The sequence below is a fragment of the Strix aluco genome, chromosome 28, assembly GCF_031877795.1.
Source record: "Strix aluco isolate bStrAlu1 chromosome 28, bStrAlu1.hap1, whole genome shotgun sequence".
NCBI classification, from domain to species: Eukaryota; Metazoa; Chordata; class Aves; order Strigiformes; family Strigidae; genus Strix; species Strix aluco.
In genome coordinates, this window is record NC_133958.1 from 7071369 (window position 1) to 7096972 (window position 25604).

The window sequence follows — 25604 nt, forward strand, 5'->3', positions numbered from 1 at the left end:
CTGGCTCTGCCTGTATGCCTGTAGGACATTGCCTCCTCCTACAAACAGATCCCACCTCTTAACTCCTTATAAGCCAGAATAGAGTGAGCATAGCACAGGACAAGAGCAGTAATCATCAAATGAGAACTGGGATATAGGGAAAAAGACATGGGAGTGAGCAGAGTCATGCTTTTGCTGGTCCAGGGGACAAAACAGAAAAGCACCTTCCTGAAACTGTCTGAAAACCTGCTCCCCCCTCAGTGTGCACACAGGAAGAAGGAGATCCAGTCTCACAGAAGGAACAAGAATGTTTTAATGAACTCCTCAATTCTGAATTCAGGACTCTGCCTTGACACATTACAGCCCACAGGCTGAACTCCACCACAGTCAACCAGGTAGTTAGCAGAGCCAATTCACTGCAGATTCCCTTATATCCTACCTAATATTTTCCTGCAGCAGTCTTTGTGGATGCCCCATGTTTGCCACTGACTACATAAAGCTGCAGTCAGGAAAGAGAGATGGGGTCAGAGAGGTCAGGCAAGGCGCTGGGACCTTGTTATCTCTCTTAGGTTTACCAGAAGTTACATGTTTTTTCATATGTTTCTCAAAAGCCCTTGATTCTGAAATCAGAATAAAAGTTCTTCAAAAATGGCTCTAAACCCTTAATGATTACAGAGAAAAGCTGAAGAGGATGGGGTGGATGGAACCCACAAGTTGAAGAGCCAACCGCCTATCCCAAAACTTTCTCGCCATGGAATCATTCTTGTATCTTAAAAAGAATCCTTATTAGGACCTGGGGCAATTCTCCAAAGCTAGTTGATGAGCCTGCCACACAAGATCCCAGGCAAATAAGGAAAGGGTACAAACACTCTCTCCCCCCTTCCCTCCACTCAGGCTCAGAAACATTGCTTGCCTTCTTTTGCTTCCCCTGTATGCCGACTTTATTCTGTACTTCAGGTAAAAGTCAGACAGCTCGAGGACCAACAAGCACAACTTTAGAACGGCCTTTGCCAGTGAGGACTAGATATGGTCTTTACCAGTGAGAGCCATCATCAGGGCTTGTGGAGCAGGCATGGTATTTTTCCCTAGCCTGAGGCAGAGTTCTTCCGTAATCCGCACAGCTCTGGCCTATTGCAAAAATTACCCATGCAGCTTGCTGGTATCAGAAGATGGTAAAACAACAGTAAGGAATGTCTGGATATGACAGCAACTAGCAATGGCTACAGAAGAAAGATGCTGCATGGAATGATTCAAGAGGCTTCCGTAGAAGAAAAAAGGGAGGAAATTAATCCTGTATTGATTCAACTCTTCAGAGCACTCAGAGAGAAGATTTGACACTGTTTCTGCAACAACTGTGCCTGCTTCCCATGAACAGTTTAAACACAAGAGAGCGCGAGCAGAAGATTGTTGCAGCCACTGCTGTCTACATAGGCCCCGCTGCGGGGAAAGGGAAGAGCCACACCAGTTAGCTGAATTCTCCCTCACTCCAGCCCTGTTTACACAGCAGGCCCTGGCTGCCCAAGAACAGCCTGCTCCCTCCTCCAGCCTACACTTTACGGTACTACTCCCCGTGAGATCAAAGCAGCAATCTGGAGGGTCAGTACAGAGCAATTCCACAATGCAGGACTGACGTTCCAGGAGCAGAAAGGCACCTTAGCTTGTTTCATTTGAAAGCTAGTTACAAATATCACTGAGAGCCCTGGCATTAACACCAGGACAAGAACTGACACAGCTTAACAGCACAAATCTGATGCTTGTGCAGTAGGACAGACATCAGGGGATGCTCAGCAGCTACAGCACGAACCCAGGCACTAGCACCAGTAGTGAATCATCCTGCAACCTGAGGCTGGCAGGCAGCACGCACAGTTATAGCACACGTCAGCCGTGGCATGAGCTCTGACACCAGGGCGTAAGAGCAAGTGTCCTAGCACGCAGCCTGCACAGCAATGCAAGCCCTAACGCTAATGCTCATGAGTCAACAGCACATTATCGTTGGGCTGGCAGTATGAACTGAGGCTCTCATGCTCAATCGAGGAGAGAAATGGACTCTGAAGACTCAGCAGGAGCAATGGCTTAAGCTGCTGGTGTCAAACAGTGAAATTCAAGACCTCTTGCTATAGTGCTTGTGCTAAATTTTTCCTTCACAGGCAAAAAACCTGGGACTGATAAATGACATGCTGAGGCAAATCAGACTGTGCATGCCCACAACTGTAGAGGACACTGCCTAGCTCTGAGGAGATGCTTCTCAGCTGCTAAAAAGGAAAATTCCTAAGTTTGCTCTGGGAATGATCAGGGCAGCAAGTGAGAGAAAGGCCAGCCCTGACCCCACACCTGCTACCAACACTGTCCATTCAAGGAAGTGGGATGGAGAAGATGCTGGCTAGGGCATGACTCTTCTGGTGACCAAGGTAGCACGGGGGCAGCAGAAGAGCTAAGAACCCTCATCTCAACCCAGTCTGTTGAGCCTAGGAGTCTCTTGCAGAAGTTTTGTATTTTGTCACTGCTGCTTTTAACCTGCTAATCCATTTGCTGTCTTGTGCATCAGGCACTGTGTTCTTTCTTTTTCCACACAGTGAGAAACATGTGAAAGAGAATGTGTGAGACCTCAGTTGTCTATTTCTCTTTCCCTCTTCCAGGCAGCTTTAGGCAGTGTTGCTAGATGCTCCAAAAAAAAAGGCTGCTTTGCTCAAAAAAAGCAGCAGCATTAAAGAATAGGGACATTTAACAAACTCAGAGGGTAGAATTCTAAAAGCCATCTAAGAAAAAAGTTATTATTAACAAAACAGGCCTGGGACATACTATTACAAGCTAACATCACAGCTCAGAACTTAGTAGCATTCAGGAGAACTCAGAGATACACATGAAAGTGCCTGGAGTGACCATAAGAGAGACATTTTTCAGAGAAGGTGCAAGTCCTATTAACATAGATGTAATTATCTACCAAGTCAAAGAAGGCCTCGCACTGTTGACAGGCTATTCTGCAAGTGCAGACTTTAATAACTGAGTGGCCATTCTTGGGGCCTGGATATGCTTAGGCATAGCTATCCTAATGTTCTTCACCTTTGCCTGCAAGCTTACACCTGATAATGCCTCCTTTCTTTGGATGCTCAGCTGCCATTCTGTTTAATAAAGCACTCATTCAAATAAAAATAGGGAAAAGGTGCTAATGATTCTATGAAGAGACATGAAATGCTTATAGCAAGGCTGGAAGGAATCTCCCAAGTACTGGCAGGCAGTTTAGAAAGCAGCTCTGCCAAGCACCACAGAATTGTCTGCACTTCACTTTAGGTGACCCTACTTGAACAAGGGGTTGGACCAGATGACTTCCAGAGGTCTTTTCCAATCATTCTGCAATTCTGTGATACACAAAGGGACAGCACATACTAGCACAGAATCTCCAGACTGGAAGAAAGATCATAAAGAAGCACAGAAAACTATGACTGATACAGATAACACAAAAAATAATAATAAAAACAATTCATCATTTTACACAGAAGAAGAATCAGAGGCAGCACATTTAAAATAACCAAAAGAACCCCACATTCTTTCTACTCAACATAAAAATGAACCGTGGAATTCACTGGTATGGGATTCTATGAACACCAAGCCATACATGAGTTAGATAAATTTGGGAAGAATAGGTCCATCACAGACTAATGAACATGATGGTTTGGGCCCAGTCTCCTCCTCTGGAGGCCCTTAAAGCACAGCTTTACTAGAATGCAGGGAAGGGATGCTAAAGGGAAGGTGAGATGCAGAGAACTTTTCCAAAGACTGTTCCTGGCCATAGCATTTATCTTAAACCCCCCTCCTTGTTGCCCTATGCATTACTGATCACGACTGGAAAACCATTAGACACATGAATTGCAAAATACCCCTAGTCCCAGCCTGCCCACAAAGCAGAGCAGAGAAGTATCTAGCAAGACTCCAGCCCCAGGTTCAGACTTCATCTGTAAGTAAGAGGGATTATTGATCTAATATCCTTTAGGTACACCCTGAAGGGCACCAAAAGCATTATCTGCCATCCCCAGAAAAGGAGGGTGCACTTGAGCAGCTGAATTGATTTTACTAGTGCAGCTCAGAGGGATACCTATTCTTTCCCAAAGCCAGAAATGTCTTCCTGTTCAAAATCATTTTCCTCACCACCTCATCCAGAGTAATATTCTATTCTTCAGACCGTGACTATAGCACAGTGATCCACAGCTGTACATACACTCAGACCCTCCAGACAGCTACCTCATAACATCACAATTCTCTACCTTCCTCCTACACCAGCATTCATTGCTTGGACTCACCAAGCCCTGAGCAGTATTTGTGATGAAGGTTCTCGAGGACAGGGGTCACGTTTCCTAGCAGATCAAAGTGCCTGTCTCACAGCTGGATAGATAGAGATGATCAAGGGTGTCTGCAATGGCCTCCAAAGACACTGTTTTTTCAGTGGTTTCCTTTGTCCCAGTCTTTCAACCATCACCTGCTGATCCTTTGCTGTATATGCCCAGGCAGTTCTGATCACTTTCTGAGAACCAAATTTGCTATTTGCTTTGGTCTCAAGAGCATGCTCGCTAACACAAACCAAAGGAGGACAAGGACACTCCTAAAGCAATTGCAGTCTTACCTACTTCAGAATGTAGAAGATTTTCATTAGAAGGGAACACAAAGCAGCTTGAACCTGCTGCTCTTGCTAATAGCTCCTCCCAGCAGAATTGACTGAAGCCCTGGTTCAGGAAATCTGCTATCCCGTAACAATTCAGTTCTTCCTTTGTGACACCCTTTTCCTTCGAGATACCAAGGAGGATTTCATCCCTGTTAACTAGGTCCAGAGCTATGTCCTGGTACAGCCCTAGCTGCTAGCATTTGAAGTTATATATAGCTCCAACTTGAGAGGGAGTGGCATGCCTACTGAATGGTCTTTGGGGCCAGTGGTGGTTGTTTTTGAAACATTTTGTCTTGAATTTTGACAGCATGATTTAAAAGTCTGGGTTAACTGGAATGAGGTATCTCTGCCATACACATAAGATTGTCCTGTGCAGGGGCTTACGCGCACGATGTTCTGGGTTGTGAAGCACTTGGCCTACAACTGATACCAAGTTTTTATGTGCTCTAGTTATATGGTTGATAGAAAGGGACTGTAGAGATCTGCTGGTACATGAAGAGAAGCTCATCATTTTCACTTTTCATGCTATTTCAGCAAGGACTCAGGACAGGACAAGTGGGAAATGGACTTAGTAGTAATTTCACTCCACTCACCACATAATTTTTTTGTCCAACAGTGATTTTTCTCTTCTTTGGAGAAGCTGTTTGGGAAATATCTGGAACAGTAGATGTGTGATATCTTGTTGCTGCTTGTTCCTATTGGATAAAACGGGGAAACAGAGGATGACAGAATTTCAGTAAACAGACTTCTTCCTTTAGCTGAATGGTACCATGTGCATATACTAGCCAACACGTTAGTAGAAAATAAGCTTTTCTATAAACTTATTTAATTATTAGGCACGGAGCACCATATTTAACACTTTTTCCTTGAAAACAGATTATTTGTACTATGATAACGCTCTGGTACCTCAATCACAGACTGGGATTCTACCATGCAACACAACTGACAAACATAGTGACAACAGAGTCCCTGTTCCAAAGAGTTTACAAGGTAAAGTATTTGGCAAGGGAGAACAAATAGATACTGACAGGGGAACCCTTAGGAAAGTAATCACACAAAATGAACAAGGTCATAATGTGCCAATTCCACATACAGAGCTGCCCTCCAGAATAGAACCTCCTATAAGAAAGCAAGCACAGAAACAAATTCTTGTCTCTGCAAGGGGCTGCAGCTGTTTCAAGAGATTAAACACGTAGCTGGAGTCCTGCCTTGCTCTAGGCGAAGATCAACATTTGGTGAGTTGCTGAGATTCTGTGTTAGGGGCAAAGGGATTTTACATTCAAAGCTCAACTTCAGGCAGCTATTTTTAGGTAAATTATTCTGGTTGACAAGCTGTGAAGATAAAAGATACTGCAGGTCCCACCTTAGCTGCTGTAAACTTAAACTGAGGCAGACTATCTGCATTCCTCTATTACTGCAGAGATAGGATCTCAGCAAGAAGTTCTCTCCCTGAGTTGGGAACCTAATGAAGATGGTTCTATTCTTCTTAGCATTTTCTTAATTATCTCACTGATGAACTTTCAGAACTGTCAGACCCCTTTAAGATCATTCTCCTTTCAGTTAGCCTCTTTCAAAATCACACCACTAGTCTCCCAGGCAGTAGTTTCTATGTTGCTCTGGGTTGCATTCAAACTCTTCCCTGCATATAGAGAGTTGGTAATGTTTTGGTCCACATATCAACTAATTTAGAGCAAACCTAACAGTGATGAATGGAACAACTCTCACCATGTCAGTATGATATCACAGTATGATATATCACAGTATGATATCTGGCTGTGGCAATGCTGACCCTGCAGCAGCAGCTGTTCACACCATGCTATAAGGTACTAAAGGTTCTTGCACTTCAAGATAGTCTGATTTCAACTCTATTCTACCTTGGCAACTCTCTCTCAGAAAAAGCCCCAACAAAAAACCCACCCCTATTTAGTCATTCTCTAACAGTAGAATTTGATAGTTTGTATAACAAGATTCTAAAAAAGAGGTCACCTTGTTCATGGCTCCTAAATGTGGTTATCATCATGTTACCTCACGCAAACAGGTGGGGTTTTTTCAAACAAGCGGAAACTATTAACAGTGCAGCCTATTTGATCAAATAATACTTTTTATAAACATTTCTTAAGCAGCAGTTACTGTTTATCAGCTCATTAACTGGAATCACATTTCCATGATCTTGTTTATAGATTGCCATAAACACTTACCTAGGTTCCTTGGCCCAAAAAGCTAGAAAGTTGTTATAAATTGTTATGTTCTTATCTAGACATTTTCTTTTTCTTCTTAAAATAGTTTCAACTACCTTAAAAACTGAGAAATACAGAAGAAGTTTAATTTTAATTATTGTTAGCATTGGCCCTACTCACCCTGGGTTTGTCAGCTTGCAATTCAGCATTGCAAAGACCTTAATTATTTGAAAAGTATTTGATATCAGCATGTGTGACCATAATTTGGTGCCAGGGCATCAGATGAAGACTTTGAATTGCCCTACTGTCAGTTTATGATACAAGCATTTTACTGGAACGTAACTACATGCCGTTATTTCACGGAAGTGATTTGCCATGACCAAATTCTAGTTATCTAAAGCAGCAGAATTATACTTTAGTCTAATCACTCAGGACATTAATTCTGGAAGTCAAAGCCATTTTGAATTGCTGGAGGACATGCAACTGTTGTCAATTGGTATTTCACTTTTAAAACCCATATTGTATCCTAAAAAATGACAGACGTTTCTGAAAATTGGTAATAAATAAAAGTCGACTCTAACTGTATCGTTGTCAGATAACAATTCAAGCCGAGCACATTTTAACAGTCAAATCAAATCTGCTAAATTCAGTGTATACAGAAAACAACAAGCAAAACCCAAAAGACCCCAAACCACAATTAAGTATGTAAAAAACAGGGCACACCGGGGCGGCAGCCACCACCTCATAACTTTGCTACTGGACAGTGCCAAAGCCTCCTTTAATAAGCAACTTTAAAAAATGAAAAGTAAACTATGAGTGATTGAACACAGCTTTCTAGCACCAAATGGTTAATGCAGTCTTAACTCCAGCATTGGGGAAGTAATACATGTGTCTACTAAGATCCTGATGACTCTTACCTGTACACTGTACTTCACAAGTGATTTAGTGAAAACCTTAATCACAGGTCACCCTGCCTCTCTCTCCTTCATACCTGAACAACCTAAAAACTAGAATAAATGCACAAATCACCCAGGAGCACCCCTGTATGAGTGACATCTACCTGTATCTTGACGTGTTTGATCTGAAAATTCAGGTGCCTCAACAGAATAACTATAACGAGTCCAAGGAAAAAGCTTAAAGGAAGATGCAGCATCACCCTCACCTTACATAAACTTACATTCCCTCTCGGTGAGGACTGGAGATACAAAAAGCGCGTCAAACTTAGTTTTAGTCTACCACGACACACACAGTTTGCTTGCTTGAAGACTCGAGACAGCACATCTGTGGAAAATTCCGCCTCCGGGCCCCTCCCCGCTCTTCCCCGCGCCCCCGCCGGGCCGGGCCGGGGCTGGTTGCCACACGGTCCCCGCGGGGAAGCCTGGGCAAGGAGCAGGCACTCGCTGCAGTTTGCTTCCATCTAGTGTTGTGAAAGGCGTGAGCTGGTAGAGGAGAGCTGCGCCGGAGGGACGGCGCGGGGCCGCACCCGAGAGCTCGCCCCTGGGCCCGTTCTGCCTTGAAGCTGCAAGGAAAACTCTGCTGGGTAAAATGTCCAGTTCTACGCAAAATGCTAACTGTAAAGAGGAGAGCGCAAGTTAAAGGGAGCGAAAAAGCTTCAAACGCACATCGCAGCTTTTTAAGCGCACAAGTCAAGACACCCAAGCGATTGCACAAACAGAAGCTGACGAAAAGCTTAAGCTTCGGGCAGCCCTTTCAGAGAGGAATTTGAAGGTAATGATTTCTGGAGAGGCTTTCAAGTTTCTGGTTTTTCTTCTTATTTTCAATCTTTCTGTGATCAGAAGCTGTAGATAAAAACTAATATGGACAGAGATCTTGCAAGTAAATTCCAAGTACCACCTCTCCCCCATCAAAAGGCCAACCGGGAATTGCATTCTCAGGACCAAGGATCAGTGACAAGAGTTCACTGCTCAAATGGAAGAAAAAAAATCCACATGCACAACTAACATCCAAAATGGCTCAACATAATTTATTTTTTATGTTAAAATGTACAGAGTTCTTTTGAAAGTACTTGCTAGAAAGGGGAAAAAAAAGTGATATTACATACAAGGAGAGGAAGGGAGACCATCCAGCCAGGAGCGTATGACATGGAGAATTACAAAGGCATCTAGGCACCCCTTCCCCTTAGCTTACAAGTCACCATGAACAAAGTACAAAGAGGTTACAAAACAGGAAAAGCAAATATAAACAGACAGGAATAGACTCAGCTTCATTTGTACATGCGGCTTTTAGAGGCATCTGGAGCTCCTATTCACACACTCTAGAGATCTCTTTAAAGAGAATTTTTATCTTTCTTAAAATAGTTTTTAATATTCTACAACAAAGATAAAAAATTTTAAAGATGGAATGAAATGAAAAAGCTCTTATTTTTAAAAGGCATCAAAGTCACTAACAGTGAGATTTTTTTTAATTTCTTTTAGAAGATTACCCAAGTTATCTTGCTAAAAATACATTTTTTTTTTTTAAACAGAAGTGAAAAAATGGTCGGTACCAATATTACTGCGTTGGATAATTTCTTTTTATATATAGAAAAGAACATTTTTTTTCTACAATAGTTCTACAGTCACAAAGGCTTGTGGAAAAGGGAGCTGCCCAATTGATAAAAAAACCATACAAAACCAAACCAAACGTAACAGCAAACAAACTAAATTCACGGCCCTCATTTCAACAGCTTCTCCTCCTGTCTCGGACCCCTACCCACCCCCCTACCCACCCCACCCCTAGCAATCAGGAAGCAGTGACACAGCTGAAGATCTAGGAAGGAGAGGGCAGCACAGTGCGCTTTCTACATGGGTTATTTGGAACTGGAATAGTATATACAGAGAAATGGGGTCCTACACAGCCTTGTACATGCTCAAAACTAAACAAATAAAAAGTGGAAGTCCTTTGAATTCTGCCTTTCATGGTTAGCAGTTACTGGAGGAAAGTCTATTTTAGTGCATCTGAAGAAACCCCAACTTTCTTTTAGACTCTTTTGGTTTAAAAACAAATTAGTCTTATTAATGTGTCTGTATTTCTACTTCATATACAATAAAAAAAGAACTTTACATTAAAGGGTGTCCCTTTTTGTATTGGGTGACATGCCTGCAGTGTAGCCAAAAAGAATGTAAATTGGATTATGCAGTAATAAACAGCAAAATCCTGCCGCCTGCATCCTACTACAGTGTTTGGACTGTTTCACTCCTGTAAAACAGGCCGATTCCCTTCTTTTCCCACACTAGATCAAAAGTGTGGCTATTCCTATAAGATGGGTCTCAAACATAGTGGGAGAATCAGGGAAAACATCACTGACTCTCCCAGAGAGCGGCACATTCAGCAACTTCCTACCCCATAACAGGAATGGTAAGAGAGTGACAAGGACACCACAGGGTTCTCGTCAAGTCACTTAAAATGTACACTCTATCTTCCAAGATTACCTAAGTAACAAGATTAAGAGGCAGACCACTGGAAACAGCTGCTTTTGAGCTCAGCCTGACTCAAAGGCTCAGAACCAAGACCCTCAGCATTTCGAAGTACATACTAAAGCAGAGTGTGGGATGTCAAGAGTTGTGGCTGACTTGCAATTCACCAGAAGAGCCTGCAACCATTTTCTTGTCCTAACAGACCATTAACCACCCTATCCTCCTCAGGACTGCACAAGGGATGCAAACAGTTCTCTCTTGAGATGCTTCCAGTAGTTCAGAGTGACAGAACATGTGTGCATGCATGCACACGTGGTGCACATGCATGTCTGGGTGGTGAATGGGATCATTTTAAAGTTACATTATATTTTCAGCATGAAACATACAATTTCAATTAACTCATCTACAAAAACACCAATGTGAATACTTTATTGTTTACACGTAACTCCAAATTTTACTGAGGGCGAGGGAGTCAGGGAAAATTAAAGATTAAAAATTTTTCCTGACTTGCAGAAATAAAGAGCTTCATTTGTCCTCTGTGTCCCCTTCCAAGTTTCCCAATAAGTGCCTCCTGCTAGAAGTAGGAAATGCTAGGTGGGGTTTAGAGGGAAGGGTTGTTATTCTTTGAGATGTCAAACATTTTACATTACTGCAGTACTAGAAACTGCATACAGAGGGGCACAGGGAAGGGAGAAGGACATACATTTGAAAAAAAAAATTTAGAAAGATGATTTCACTGTTACACATATTCTGTCCACATTGTCAGCAAAGTAAGGCTCTTTTTAAATTATGAAAAGATTTTGTGCATGTTTTCCCCTCTAAAAAACATCTGTAAATGATTTTAGCTGTAAAATGTTTCAGGATTGTGAAGAAAACAAAAATGCAAGACAAAAAAAATCCAAAAAATAAAGACCAGGCTTCCTAAAAAATAAAATAAACCAAAGAAAATCCCTCTAAATCTACAGCAATATTTTAACTGGAAAAAGGTCCATTTTCTCTGGTTCGTCAGTATAAAAGGTTCCTTTATTTATATATATTTCAGTTTTTAGGATGCAAGTTCATCTTGCTCATCTTCTCATGTATGGTCCATTGAGAGACTGCTTGGGCACCCCAGCAGCATTCATATAGCTGTGATGGGAGGGGCCAGTGTACATCATGTTTCCATGAGGATTTGGCTGCATAGGCTGCTGGGTATAGGCCTGGCTCCCCATCATTCCCATCTGCATCTGCATAGGATACTGTGCTGTCTGGTTCATGTAGGCAGGGTTACTATGGTAACTGCTGTTCATCATCGGCTGTGTCATTCTGTAGCTGTTCATGGCATTCAGGGTGTTCATATTCATGGAGTTAACATTGTAAGGGGTGGTTGGCATTAGGTTGACTCCCATGTTCATACCCCGCTGAACAGCTAACGTGCGAGGACCAGCCTGCATGGCAACTGCGGGTGGGCTGCGGCCATAGAGCTGCTGCTGGTGTGCAGTTGCAGAGGGCAGTGGTGCGGATTTAGAGCGAATGGAAATGTGCCCCTTGACTGGCATTTGCCCCTGCAACCTCTGCGTGTGTGGGATACCAATATTGGTAGCTGACATGTTACACTGAAGCAGAGGCGACGCGAGGTTCATGGTGGTGGACGCCAGGTTTGGTGGGGGTGTCATAGTGGCTTGTGCTTGTGGCGTGCCTGCTAACGGATGAGAGGGAGCTAGCTGAGCCAGTCCTGTGTTGGACAGAGAAACGCTGGTTGCATAGGAAGTCACAGCAGGAGAATGGCTATAAGGCATGGCATGAGGGTCCATTATGGTGTTTGTCAGCTGCTGCAACTTGGCTAAACTGAACGTGGCTGATGGTTGTGAATAGCTCCCAGCACCAAAATCCCCTGGAATCCTCTCATAGATACTTATGTTACCAGTGCTTCCTGATTCAGGTATTTCCATGATCATAGGTGCTGGGGTGAAGCTGTTGTTCATGCTACACTGAGACAGTGGAGGTTGCTGCTGGGGTGGAGGTGGGGGCTGTGGCTGCTGTGACTGAGGCTGTTGCTGTTGTGGCTGCGTTGTTGGTTGCTGGTTACTTGGAGGCCTTTCTACTACACAGCTCTGAGGTGACTTGATATTGCAGTTTGCTGCAGGCTGGACAGTGTTTTGCTGCATCATGCTGCAACTGCTGCCAATGTTTGCCATTTGCTGAGTGACAACACAACTGTTCTGAGTGAGGCTGCTAGAAGAGGACAGTCCTCCGTACGAACAGCTGCTCTGGGAAGAGTTATTTCCACAAATGCTGCCTCCCATAGTGGAGTCGTAGCTGCTGGGGTTTTCATAATTCTCTGTAGTGCTCTCAATGCTGCCAAGGTCACTGAAGCCACTATCCACCACCTGCTGAGAGTGGTCCGATACTGAAGGCACATCCATCATGGGGCTGGTCTCCATGTTCTGCATAGAGGGTGCGGACAGAGATCCTTGTTCAGGACTTATCTGGGTGTAACTGCTCTCCAAAGCAGGCACAGTTGGGCTGCTGACAGAACGTACAGACTGGCTGGGGTGGGACTGAACAGAGGATATTGGACTGTTGTGTTCTGAGGCCTGGCAATCTTCAACCATTGATATCTGAGGATCCTCCTCAGTCTGGGTGTAACTTTGCAAAGTCTGACAAGCTGCAAGAGTTTCTTCACAGTCCTGGTAAGCCACATCATGCTCATTGCTTTCCTCCTGTGTCAAGGACTGGACTGCTTGAACAGTTTCAAGATCTAGTTCACTATGAGGAATCTCTTCCTCTTCCTTTAATTCAATTAATCCTTCTTTATTACTTTGCTCTTCTTCATGATCATCTTCAGACCCAGGGACGTGCTCTGAGCCCACCGATGTCTCATTGGAAGCTTGCTCTTCCTCAGAATCTGCCTCTGCTTCATCTTTTTCTTTTGCATCTTCTCTACTGCTCGGTATGCTTGTTTCTAAAAAACATTCTTGCACCTGAGGCTCCTCCTTCACCCCTTCTTTAACAGGCTGTTCCTCCAACTCTTTTTTCTTCACAGACTCCAGATGACCATCATCTTCGTCATCAGCATCGTGATCTTCATTTTGATTTGTCACTACTGCAACTTCCTCTTCTTCCTCATGGTCATGCTCAGGTTCGTCTAGTTCTTGCTGTTCTTCTTCTGATTGCCTTTGCTCTTCTAAAAGCCGTGGCTTCTCCTCTACCTCCTCTTCTATCTCAGGCTCTTTTACTTCTGGCACTGGACTGCTGTTGCTGTCCACAGGAGAAACTGCTCTTACTTCACTGCTGGCTGTATCTTCCTCTTCTCCCTCTCCTACCTCATCTGCTTCCATATTCACATCTTCCTCTCTCCTTTCCTCAATGAGAGACAGCTCTTCTTTCTGCTCAACAATTTCTTCTTTATCTGAAATTTTTGGCTTACGCCCTGGTTTTGAATTAGCCACCACTGCATCAACTCCTTCATCCTGAACTGATGGTGGCACCTTTTCCCGGTTCAGTTTAAAACCTGGTTTTCGACCAGGTCTCTTCTTCCAGTGGACTGGTTTTCGGCTTTTCCCTTTTGGCCATCCCTTCTTCTTTTTCATGGGTGTAGAAGTATCTGGCTCAAGTGAAGAATCCTTTGCTTCACATTTTCTCAGCATAGATAATGGTTTCAAAGTAGGGTTACCTGAAAATACAAATTGAAAGATACTGTTCAAACATTTTTGTTTGACCTCAGCATTCACGGAAGCTTTCCCAAGCATTCCCATCATGTTTATCAGCTTTATGTAGCAATACTAGCTTAGAGATTTATTGTGAAGGGTAACAAGAAGGATCAAGGTCTGTTCATTAGCAATCACATTGCACATTACATTTTCAAAGAACACCAATGCTTTCAAGATTTTGCATGGTCAAAGCTCTGAGCCTTTAATACATAAAATTCAATTTAAACACTAGGCTATAAAGTCCTGAAAAGACTCACCACCCTTTGCAAATTTTATTTATACAGTATGTTCACAAATTAAAATGTTCCAGTATAGGGGAACACATGAAGTTGCAATAAAAGCATGTTTCCATTTAGATCTGTATTTTGTGCATCTGCTGAAGAAAGGAAATATTTCCACTTTTTTCATGGCTTATGCTTTTAAATGCCAACATAAATACACACGATTGAATTTGGCTAGATTTTTTTTTTAAAGAAAGTCTGAGAAATCATTAAAAGGAAGCTGAATTTCTCTCTCATCTGACTTTTATTTGATGAAGCAAGTTTTGCATTTCAGTGACTTTCCAAACAGGTATAGGTTCAGAGCTTATACAGCCAGAAAGGAATGTGATCATTCACTGAGAACTTACTGAATACTGTAAGGCATTCCCTGAATTAATTTTGTTTTGAACTTGTCTATTAGCATAGTCAGTGACATTTTACACAACTGTTGGTAAACTACTGCAACAGTTAATCATTGACACTCGATATTCACACTTTACCATCTGAATTTCTGTCTTCAGACACTGAATTTACTTAATCTGCCTTTGTATTAATTTTCCTTTTGTCTGCTAGGCAGAAAATCTCTCTTACCAAATAACAGTTCTCATGTAAGCAATTTTTAAATTTATCAAGTCACCCCCTTCTTTAAATCTATCATTATGGAACATTCGTTCTAGTGTCTTAATCAGCCCACAACTGTTGTTTGAACTAATCCAGTTTATCAGCGCTTGCAAAACTTGATGAGACAGCAAGTGTGAATAACTGAGTAAAGATGGTTGTAGTAGTTTCACCAAAGCTAAATAAAGAGATGACAGAATGTGTCTACTCCTCTTGATATTCCCCTGTTCATGTATTTAAGGATTATCTGAATCTCTTTGGCTTTGAGTTCAAAAACCATGCTAATTACTGGACATGACCTTCAAATAACTCTCTCATAGACTTTGTTAGTGAATTGCCCTTTACTTCGTTTACCAAAGGCCCTCTTTTTCTGTCAGCTGCTACATTATTTTTTAATCTATCCACAAAATAGCAGTACGGACAGACGCAGGACCCAGATCAATCTCCCTTAGAATAGAATAGTTCTGTTGGAGGGGTCCTACAACAATCAACTAGTCCAACTGTCTTGCACCCCACTAACAACAAAGCTGCTTAATTACTCGTTTGCGGCTTCATTTATTTAATATGTATTAGCTTGATTCTGTAACATTTCAGCTTAAGCATTTGGTTTTGATTAAGTCAAATACCTCTCAAAATGCTGAGTAGATAACATCAATTACCCTTGTTAACCAAGCTGTAGGTCTTGTAAAAATATATCATTGTCTAACAAATACATTTTTCACATACCAGTGTTTATTAGTATTGAGCAAATAACGCTCCCTGGACTTTCTACTGAGTAATAAGCCAGCCATTCTACCATTTAAATTAGGATGAATATCACACTGATGGGCCTGTAACTGGGTTGGTCATTCCACTATATGGATATAAGATCAATTTCCCCCAATATTCAAACTACATTTATTCACATTTCTGCCCTTTATACCATCTTAAAAAAAAAATTTTATTGTTACCACGCTATGAATTTCCCAAGAAGAGCTGTTTTAAGTCTACAGTTATGCAATGAAGGTAAAACTAAATAATGTGCTCCTAGTAGTTCAAACACGCTTCTTAAAACCTAATCACAGGTCAGCTGAATTACTCTTGCCCTTTGCTCGGACAAGCATTGCTCTAAATATCTCCAGTAAGAAGCATTCTGAAAAAAAAAAAATCTGAGTATTAAAAGATGAATTTAAAACAAATACTGAATTCAAAATTCAACAACTCTTTGAAGTGATCCATGAAACAAATATTTGGAACGTGAATAAAGGAAAGAAAGGGTCTACCACAGTCAGCATATCATTGCGCAGAAAGAAGGAAACACTACTTTCACAGTATTTGTTAAAGCATTAACGCTTAAGCCCTTCCAAAAAAAAAAAAATATCCACCTCTCTACAAATAAAAAAATTTTTAAAAATTGCTATTTCTGTTCCCCCTTCTTTCACATTTCCTATCTACTACAGAGGATTAGGTTTACTACCTCTTAGGTAAAGACCCTTTGCTTTTATCTGTACTGTCATGGATTTAGTATTTTTAAGAATACATAAAAAAAGTAAGTTATCTTATGATGAGAAGCTCCCCTTGTAATAATGTAATATTAAAGGTGTCCAGTCTGGGCTCCCTCAGCAAAAGACAGACATGAAGCTATGGGAGAGAGCCCAGCAAAGGGCCACTAAGATGCCTAAGAGGAGACTGGAGCATCTCTCCGATGAGGAAAAGCTGAGAGAGCTGGGACTAAAGAAGAGAAGAATCAGGGGTGGATCTTACCAATGCGTACAAGTATCTTAAGGGTGGATGTAAAGAAGATGGAGCCAGGCTCTTTTCAGTGGTGCCCACTGCCAGGACCAGAAGCAACAGGCACAAACTGAAACACAGGCGGTTCCACCTGAGCATCAGGAAACACTTCTTTACTGTAACTGAGCACTGGAACAGGCTGCCCAGAGAGGGCGTGGAGTCTCCCTCCTTGGAGATATGCAAAAGCCATCTGGACATGGTCCTGAGCAACTGGCTCTTGGTGGCCTTGCTTAAGCAGTGGGGCTGGACAAGATGACCTCCAGAAGGCCTTTCCAACCTCAAGGGACTGTGATTCTACGATTTTTTACCATGTAGACTTGACACAGTCTTTGCAAAAGAATATGGATTTGATGACCACTCAAGATTTCACATGCATAGTTTTTTAGGATACTGAGAAACATATGTATGTGCTCATTCAGTTGCACTTAAACGTTACTGTGCACGCAAGCTCGAACTGAGGATCCTTACAGTATTCACATTCACAGTAAAACTTAGAGGTAGAAATAGGAAAAGCAAATTAATACAGCCCAGCCTATTACAGAGCTCCATCTTCCTCCACACCACACTAATCAAGTTGCACAGAACTGGTAGAATACAGAGAGACAAACTTTATTTGTTTTCCACACCACAGAACACTCTGTCTTCCAGAACACCTAACCCTTATTAAATACTGGCCTCAAATCACCACACCACACTATCTATTTTCACTAGAGCCCTGACAGCAATCAGAACCAATTCAAATTCTCATCAGACACGAAATTTAAAGAGACTGCAATGTTACATTTCAGAGAAATCATAAAACACTTTCAGTACATTGCCTCAGCTAGAGATTAAGTTCTCAGGGAAAAATCTAACCCAAACCATTGTTAGTCAGAAAGTTTAAAAAAAAAAAATTACAAGCAGGTTTCTGTAGTGATGGGAAAACTTTCAAAAAATCTAAGCTTCCTATAAACATTCCTAACTCATAGTTATGATTACAATAGTCTATATATGAACCAAGTATTAATGACTACAATACTATATTACTGAATTGTCATAAGGCAGTGCTGCCCTGTTCCACCCAGCTTAATTTTTTATCAAAAAAGGCCAGCTGTTTATGATGACTAATTATCTCTGTGGGTTAACATGTTCAGGTAATTGGAAGTACATTGTATTTTTTTTAAGATTGTTACAGTTTTACTATGTATAGGCAAAGACACCTTCATTAAAGGTATAAGCAGCCAACAGATACCATTTGATGTCAGGAGCAGCAATACCCTAAAACAGTGTGCTACTACTTTATTACTTCAGAGGTTCTGACAAATTTGCAGGAGTTCAGAAAAAAAAGAAAGCAACACGAGTGACACAAGGGAACAGAAAGCACTAAATTACAAGTAGAGAGTAAGAAAGTAAAGTATTTATAGAGTGAGCAAGAAACTTATCATTGTAGTATGTAATGGGTGTGAGTTAAAACAGTAGCTTTCTAAATACCATTTTTGATCCCTGGGCACCTATGGAGTATTTGTAGTGTACAAAAGACTGTTAAAAATAACTGATGTATTTTATAAAGCAATATGTGTGTGAATCTCTAAAGGGATCTGCATCTCCACCAGAAAACATGCAGGAGAGCGCAAATGAAGACGACTGAAACCACTTATCTAACAGATGTTCTCCCAACTCTGTAGTCCTACTAATGGTGCTGGAGTACCATAAAAATGTGTTTCAGGAGTAATCTGATCACAAAAGAATTAAAAAACCAATGGTATAAGCTGACTGTGCATATATTCCCACTAAGCAAACTTAATGCTGCATCAACATGTATTGGCACTAAATTTACATAGTTATATGCTGCTATAAGCATTTAAGGGTAACTGATGCTAAATGGATAGTATACATGGCTGTAGTCATATTGATGCTTTCAGTATTTACATACTTTTACAGAAGAACTCTCCTCAGCTAACCACAGGCTAGTTGAAAGCCATAAATTACTGAGTTCATTCCAGCAACGATTTTTTATTGTGGGATAATGGCAACATAGTTCTCTTTCACACAGTTCTTTGTTTTCATTTGGCTGACTGCCTTACACTATGTTGACTAGAACGTATAACAGCCATAATGAAGATTACTAAGGGAGCATCTGAATGACAGATGTTTCTTTTGAATTATCAGCACACTCTAAGTAACCAGTTCAGTTCCAACCAAATAGTTTTATTTTATGAACTGAGAACTTTAAGGAGATATGAGAAGCTGAGAGGCAGGACATGCAATGCGATGAAGAACAGGATCTCAAAAGAGCCAACTTATTATTTCTCTTTGCTATGAAAAACTGAGGGCTCTCCAATTCCTTTCTGTTTTATTTCTGTAAGCGACTCTGCTGCACAGGTTCTTCCACAATCACAGATATTGATTCCACTAGGAAAGCTGAATCAAAAGGACACCCTGTGATCAGGACATTGCTAATAAGATAGTTAAAGGCATGCACCACATTTTTGTAAGACTTGGGAATGTTTGAGGCTGGTTTGACTGGTAACTTATGCCTAATCTTACATTTTGGCTAGAAGTTACAAGACAAGGTAATCGGCTTGTTCCGTCATGAGCTAATATCATCTGACACTCACTGAAACAGTATCTATATCAAACTTTCAACAGCATACCACCAAACATACCATTAGTGTCATCAGACTCCTCCTCATCTTTGGACTTCCTCTTAGAAGAGGGTCTATGCCTGAGTGTGTCTGGTGGGGCTAAGTGCCGAAAGTATCCAGTGGGCAAAAGTTCATTCTCCTCCTCTTCATCCTCCTCATCCTCCTCTTCCTCCTCAATCTCAAATGTAGGCTCTAATCGGGGCATTGGTCGTTCAGAGTCTGAGTCCTCAAATGGTTCATCCAGCACTTCTGTGGTCTCCGAGATTGTTTCAGTGACAACACTGCTGTTGTGGTGCTTGCGCTTGCGGACTCGCCTCTTCCGATGAAGAATTGGTTTCTGAAAGAGGAAGGTGAGAGGAGAAGACATTTTATCACATGCAGTAGAAATAAACCACTGATAAATAGAAAACATGAACAGCAGAGTTCAACAGTCTAAGCAGGAGCAGACAGAATCTGGAATCCAGACTTCACCAGAAATAGTGACAGGCAGCTGCCTTCAGTTAGACAGATGTCAAATACACTGCAAGACCACCGACTTCCATGAAGATTGCTAGATTACATTTGTGTAATAGTATAAACCATTTAAACAGCTGAAGCTAACAGCCCATCCACAACAGCTGAAAGTTCAGAGACGCTACAACATAGATGTGAATAGTTTAGAATAAGCTACAAAGATGGTATAGAAGAGAACTTTTTAGTGCAGCATCCCATGAAGAGAGGATTTTCTTGGTCACGTTGATAGAGTTCACATCTCCATGGTAATTGATTCCAAAAACTTTATGCTGTGATTTTAGTTGTTTAGACAGCATTTGTGTTTTGCAAGCTTCTTTTAAAAGTAGGACCACATCTGTTTCTATTTTGCATGACTGAGTAAAACTTTAATAACCAAGGTGGAAAAAATCAAAAGCACAATGCAGAAGTTAGAATTAAAAAAAAAAACCAACAAAACAAAACCCAAACAAACTACCTCTGATTGAACAAAAGCCACCACTACAAAAAGGGAGCAGGAAGTACCCTCCAAGACTGAGTTCTGGAACACCAAACAGACAGTATCTGTATGCTTAATACATACCTCATGAATTGCACAATCCTTCAGAAAACACCAACATACTGACAAAATAGACTGCATGATATAGTCAGAGACAACAAGAAATAAGGCACACACCTTTCGTTTTAACGTTGGCTTGGTGAGAACAGGTGGAGAGCTTGATCGAGGACTCACAGGCTCATCGTCTTCCTCTTCACTGCTCTCACTAAAACACCTCAGAAGTGCCCTATCACTATCACTATAGCGGCGGGGTAATCTGTCACAGTCTTCTGGGAATCTACACTTCAGTGGCTCCGTGTTCTTTTTCAACTGCCCTCTCCACCTTTCCATACCTTCACTGTACCGTCGACGGGGAATTGCAGATTTTTCACCTTTGCCATACTGTCCCTGGGAAACTGCAGATTTTTCCTCATCTTCAGCATACCGGCCTCTTGGGGCTGGAGACTTCTCCTCACATTCACCACATCTTCCTTGCAAGGCTGCTGACTTCTCCTCACAGTCACTGCACCGGCCTCGTGAGGCTGCTGATTTCTCCTCACATTCACTGCATCGCCCACTGGGAACTGCTGTATTGTCCTCAAGGGGCAATACTGGCTCTTTCTCACAAAAGGGCTCCCGAAGCTTTTTGCCCTTGCGGTTCCATCGACCTCTTCGTGATGGCTGACTGTTTGCAGGAAGACTATCCAGGGGAAAAATGTGCTTGTTTGGCCGTGCAGAATTGGCTGGAGCAACAATGTCTGGTTTTTTTTCACTTTCTGTAGGTGAGTAAGGCTCTTGCTCTTTCTTCTCCCATGACACAGATTTTACCATCTGATTTAAATAAAAACAAATAGATTTCACACTTCTTATTTAAGCATGCATGTCTAGCGTGAATTAGAATCCACAAAAGCTTTTAAGCAAGAAGTCAGAAAAGTTTAACAAGAAGGACTTTTAAGAAACTGAGAATAACAAAAGAATTGACCTTTATGAGATTCTATTAGTGCTAACTGCTACTCCTTTCCTCCCAGGTGATAATGTTCCTCAATTAGCTTCCCGGACAAGTGACTTCAGTCAGAAGCAGCCATGCAGTGGCTGCTGGAATGCAAACATCATCTTGCTACATTCAAACACAGTATTTGCGTAACTTTCAAGAAAAAAGTGAGACAAACTTGAAGCTATTTTTCCATTAAAACACACAATTAGTTTAATGTAAATACAGCAACAGCACATAATTCACCTCTTAGTATTCTAGTCATTGCTTATCACCTGATGTGAGAGTGCAACCCTTCAAGGACAGCAGCCTAGATTTCAGAAACCACTGCTCTGTGGGTAGTAATTCTGAAGCTATTAGTGGTTTTGCAAAAGTAGACAGCAAAAACCTTTAGTGAAAAACATTAGAAGTTTTTGCTGATTAATTTCCATTTGTTATTGTCACTTACAGAAATACTGGGTCCTTCAAATCTAAATCCATTTCAATGATTTGATGAGAGAAACCATTAAGGACAGAAAGAGCCTTTTTACTCTTTTCAGAGATAGTCTTTAACCTTTCTCTAGACTATGCCTCAATGTTTTCGCTATTTTTAATTTCTAACCTGAAACTATAAAGATACATAAACTAATCATGACTGCATTGCTTTTTACGATTATGCCAAATGCCCAAGCTTGGCATTTGAAATCTCATTAGCATTGCCTGCAAAAGCACTGAGTATAAACTATGCGCCACACAGAAGTAACAGATTCACTCTTACACTGGTCTCTGGATCCTTTTCTTTCTGCTGTTGTTGCTCTTCATTTTCCCCATCCTCTGTCTCTTCTTCTTCATCTTCAGAGACAACTGAGTTGGAAACTATAACAGGTGTCCAACGCAGACATTCTGCATCCACATCTATAGGTCGGACATTAGTTCTAAGCTTTGCCATATGTTCCTGGATAAGTTTCTCCCGACGAATGATCACAAATCTAAACAGTAATAATACTCTGATCAGCAACAGACTACATACTGTACATGTTGTCATGTGAAACAGATATAGGATATTACAGAAAAATCTGTGTACTCTCAGTCAGTGCTGCCATGAACAACTTCAGAGGGGACAGAAAGCTTATTAAAACTGTACAATTTGCAGTACTGTCAGACTACCAGAGAAAGCATCTTAAAACTGAGAAAATGTTGTTAAATTCTTTCCTCTTGTTAATGGTGAAGCCATTATCCTTCCATGGGCAACATTCAGCTGCAAAGTATCACTTTTATTACGTGTTAAATGGACAAGGGGCATACCATTTGGGGAACAGACAACAAAAGGTGAAAGACACTGAATGGTAATAAAAGGACTGCTTAAAAAAGTTACAGTCCCACTATCAGAGTGGATTTTATTCAGGGAGCTGGGAGTAATATCACTGATTAAAGTATACTGTGAAACAAGGACATAAACCTGTTCTCAAATAACTTCAAGTATTCCAAATAAGTTCTAAGTCTAACACAAAGCACAATAGAACACAACCCCACTCCCAAAACTGCTGTGGTCTGAATCAAGACTAATTTCCAGTATTTCACCTGACTTGTACATTCAGCTGGGCAAGCAGACTACCTCTATTCTATATCCGCACACCTAATTTCTCCCAGTGATCTATCCCACTGTTCAAGCATCCCATGTTAATCCACACAGTTAATGGCATCTTTGAGACACAGAGAAAAGGGGGGAAACAACTGTCTGCTCAGTGACTGGAAAAAGGAACAGATTTCCCTCTAGAGAAGGGAAGTTGCTGTTCTTTGCTCTGTTTTGTATGTTAGACTGATTATGCTGAGGGACCCCAGAGAACATGGCCAAGAGACCAGTTTGCTTTCTCTAACAGCTGCAAATTACTCAGAAGTTCCACAGCTACAGAGCTACACAGCTGGAGATCTGATACAGCTTTGGTACTGAACAATTCTTGCATTGCACATGAGCATCATAAAACTCCACAGCCAGTATTTGGACACTTAAGCCTTAGATAAAATTAAGCTTATTAGATGTGGCTTGTCTCCAAACATCGCTGAATTTCATTCAAATACATCTGAAGCTATTTGGAAATACAGCAGGACTCCTATACTCACTGATCACTACGGAAGTCAAGCATTCGTAGGTGATGTAGAGTGGAAGTGATATCTTGAGGGCAGATTCCAGTCAGCTTACTCAATTTCTTGATGCTTAATTGCTTGTCACGTTGATGATAAAGGCACTCCAATATTACACTTTTCCAATAAGCCATGTATGAGAGGCGCCCCAGGTCCGACAGGGGCTTCTCTGGTGATCCTGCTTGACCCTCACGCTTTGAAAGCAAATAGCCTAAAGATATACAAGAAAAAATTTTCAAAAAAGATTAGCATGTATAGCTTCTGTTTCCACCCCAACTTCTACAAAGGCATTTTTCCAGAAAGCAGCTGAATGCTGCCTACAAGATAATAGATTATAATTTTGAAGGATACACTGAGTGGTCTGGAGATTTTTTGTTGTTGTTTAAACTCCTGTTATCCAATGACAGAATATGAGATTTTCAAACTACACTGCCATCAGACATTGGCTATGGGCAATGCCACAAGATGGCAGCAGTTGCCTGCCTAGAAACTACACTAAGCCTGAAGCACACAGTCTGCTGAGCACCTTCCAATTGCAATAGCAATTTTGAGGATGACAGAGGGAAAACATATTTTAGCCATTTAAAACTAATACGGCAACCAATTTTCTTGAAAATTCTCTACTGTCAAACTTCAGGGTCATACTGGAGAGTACCAAGTTCTATCTGCAGAGACTTAAATAATTTAAGACTGTGATACACTGCACAAGTTCAATAAAGACTGAGAGGTTATATCTTCCCCAGTATGAAAAGGCCACCCCCCCAGGAACCAGCTGACAAATGTGTCTTCTCACTGCTGCTCTAATATAGCCCACATTTGTTGATTTCTCAAGATAGATTCATGTATGAATCTGAGAATTGTTTGAGTATTCAGAGCCTAAGTATGTCTGGTTTTATTGCTCTCAAAGCTAAATTAAAATGTAACTATGACTACCTTTTGCTTAAGACACTCATTCACTTAAGCTGCTGAAGGTTTCAACAGACCATGCAAGTTTTAGGGTTGACATTCTGCAGAAAGAATTGCATGCACAAGGTAAGCTGCTAAAAACACTATACTGACACCTGCCCATAGTTTCCACCATAAGTTGTTTACACAGAAAACATGAGAATTAGGGGAAAAATGATCAATTTGTCTTCAGAATTGAAGCCTTCCAACAATAAGAGTAAATTGTGAAGTTCAGATGATTTTGTGAACTTTAGAATCCTTTGTCCCGAGATGTTTTTTAATTTGAAAAATACCCTCTTCCACAATTAAGCCTTTCTTTAAAATATGAAAAGACAAAGACTAAAAAAAGTGAAGAAAAAGTTCCTTACTGAAGTCAATTAGGAACCTGCCATAGCCCTTACGCTGGTATTGTGGAAGAATCATTATACAGGAAACATTGTACTTCTGTTGGCAGTGTTTTTCCTGTTGGAAAAAAGCAGCAAATTAAAAAAAAAAAAGACCAGACCAGTGAGAAATAGAAGTTGTTCCGTACAAGTCCCTAATTACTTCTATAGCAAGAACTGAGATAGAAAGCCACAGTCAAAGTTACTCAGGAACAACAATGTATATGAGCCAAGGAAAGACTTTAAAAGACAGAGTAATATTAAAACTCTATTACCACCATTTCAGTTCAGAAAAACAAGAAGAATGAAACCTTGACATAACTACCACCTTCTGTTTAGATACAATTCAGTAAAGAACATGAGCTGCATAGCAGGTAAAGTTCAAAGCATAAATCTGAAGACTGCTTAATTCACTGAAAAAGACTGCAGTATTCCAGTGAATCTTTAAATGGCATAACCATAACATACTAAAATCCAATCTCAGATCTGCTGTTCTGCTTCAATTAAAGCTATTTAAAAATAAGTAAAACAATTACAGATAAAAAGCTTAAGAAAAGGCCTATCTGAAATCTTGGCCCTGTTCCCTCAGAAAAATGAAAGGTTTGAAATGAAGTGCAAAATTGCCAAACTTGTTTGGAAACCAATGTATTTACAGAAAGCAAGATAAGGTAGAACTACTGGGTAACAATGCTCATCTCACAAACTGTACTACCCATCACCACCAAGAGTAAGAAGTCATTTGAAAAGCTGGGGGTATTTTTAGCTACTAGCTGCAGTACAAGCTCCTTAGAGAATATAAGCTATTCGACATTATGAGGAAGCTTGGTTTTATTAGTTGGTGGTCTCCGAACGTAACAAAGAAAATCTGGTTGCAACAGATGTCTCTGTATCTGTATTACATAACGTATTACAGAAAATGCAAGGGCCTAAATTACAACAATTGAAAG

The 25604-nt window shown here is 41.0% G+C and overlaps 1 protein-coding gene across 3 annotated transcripts in view; it reads right to left on the minus strand.

The window, feature by feature from the left end:
* Positions 1 to 8773: 8773 nt before the first annotated feature.
* The window catches only part of KAT6A (lysine acetyltransferase 6A), a 48710-nt gene continuing 31879 nt past the window's right edge, over positions 8774 to 25604 (minus strand). For all 3 annotated transcript variants that reach the window (XM_074808331.1, XM_074808332.1, XM_074808334.1), the window contains 6 exons: positions 24643 to 24736; positions 23309 to 23540; positions 21966 to 22176; positions 20356 to 21048; positions 19212 to 19527; positions 8774 to 13881 (listed from right to left, as the gene is read on the minus strand). In XM_074808331.1, coding sequence (XP_074664432.1) covers positions 11294 to 13881; positions 19212 to 19527; positions 20356 to 21048; positions 21966 to 22176; positions 23309 to 23540; positions 24643 to 24736 — 4134 coding nt within the window. In that variant the 3' untranslated portion in view covers positions 8774 to 11293. The remainder of the gene's footprint in view (positions 13882 to 19211; positions 19528 to 20355; positions 21049 to 21965; positions 22177 to 23308; positions 23541 to 24642; positions 24737 to 25604) is intronic.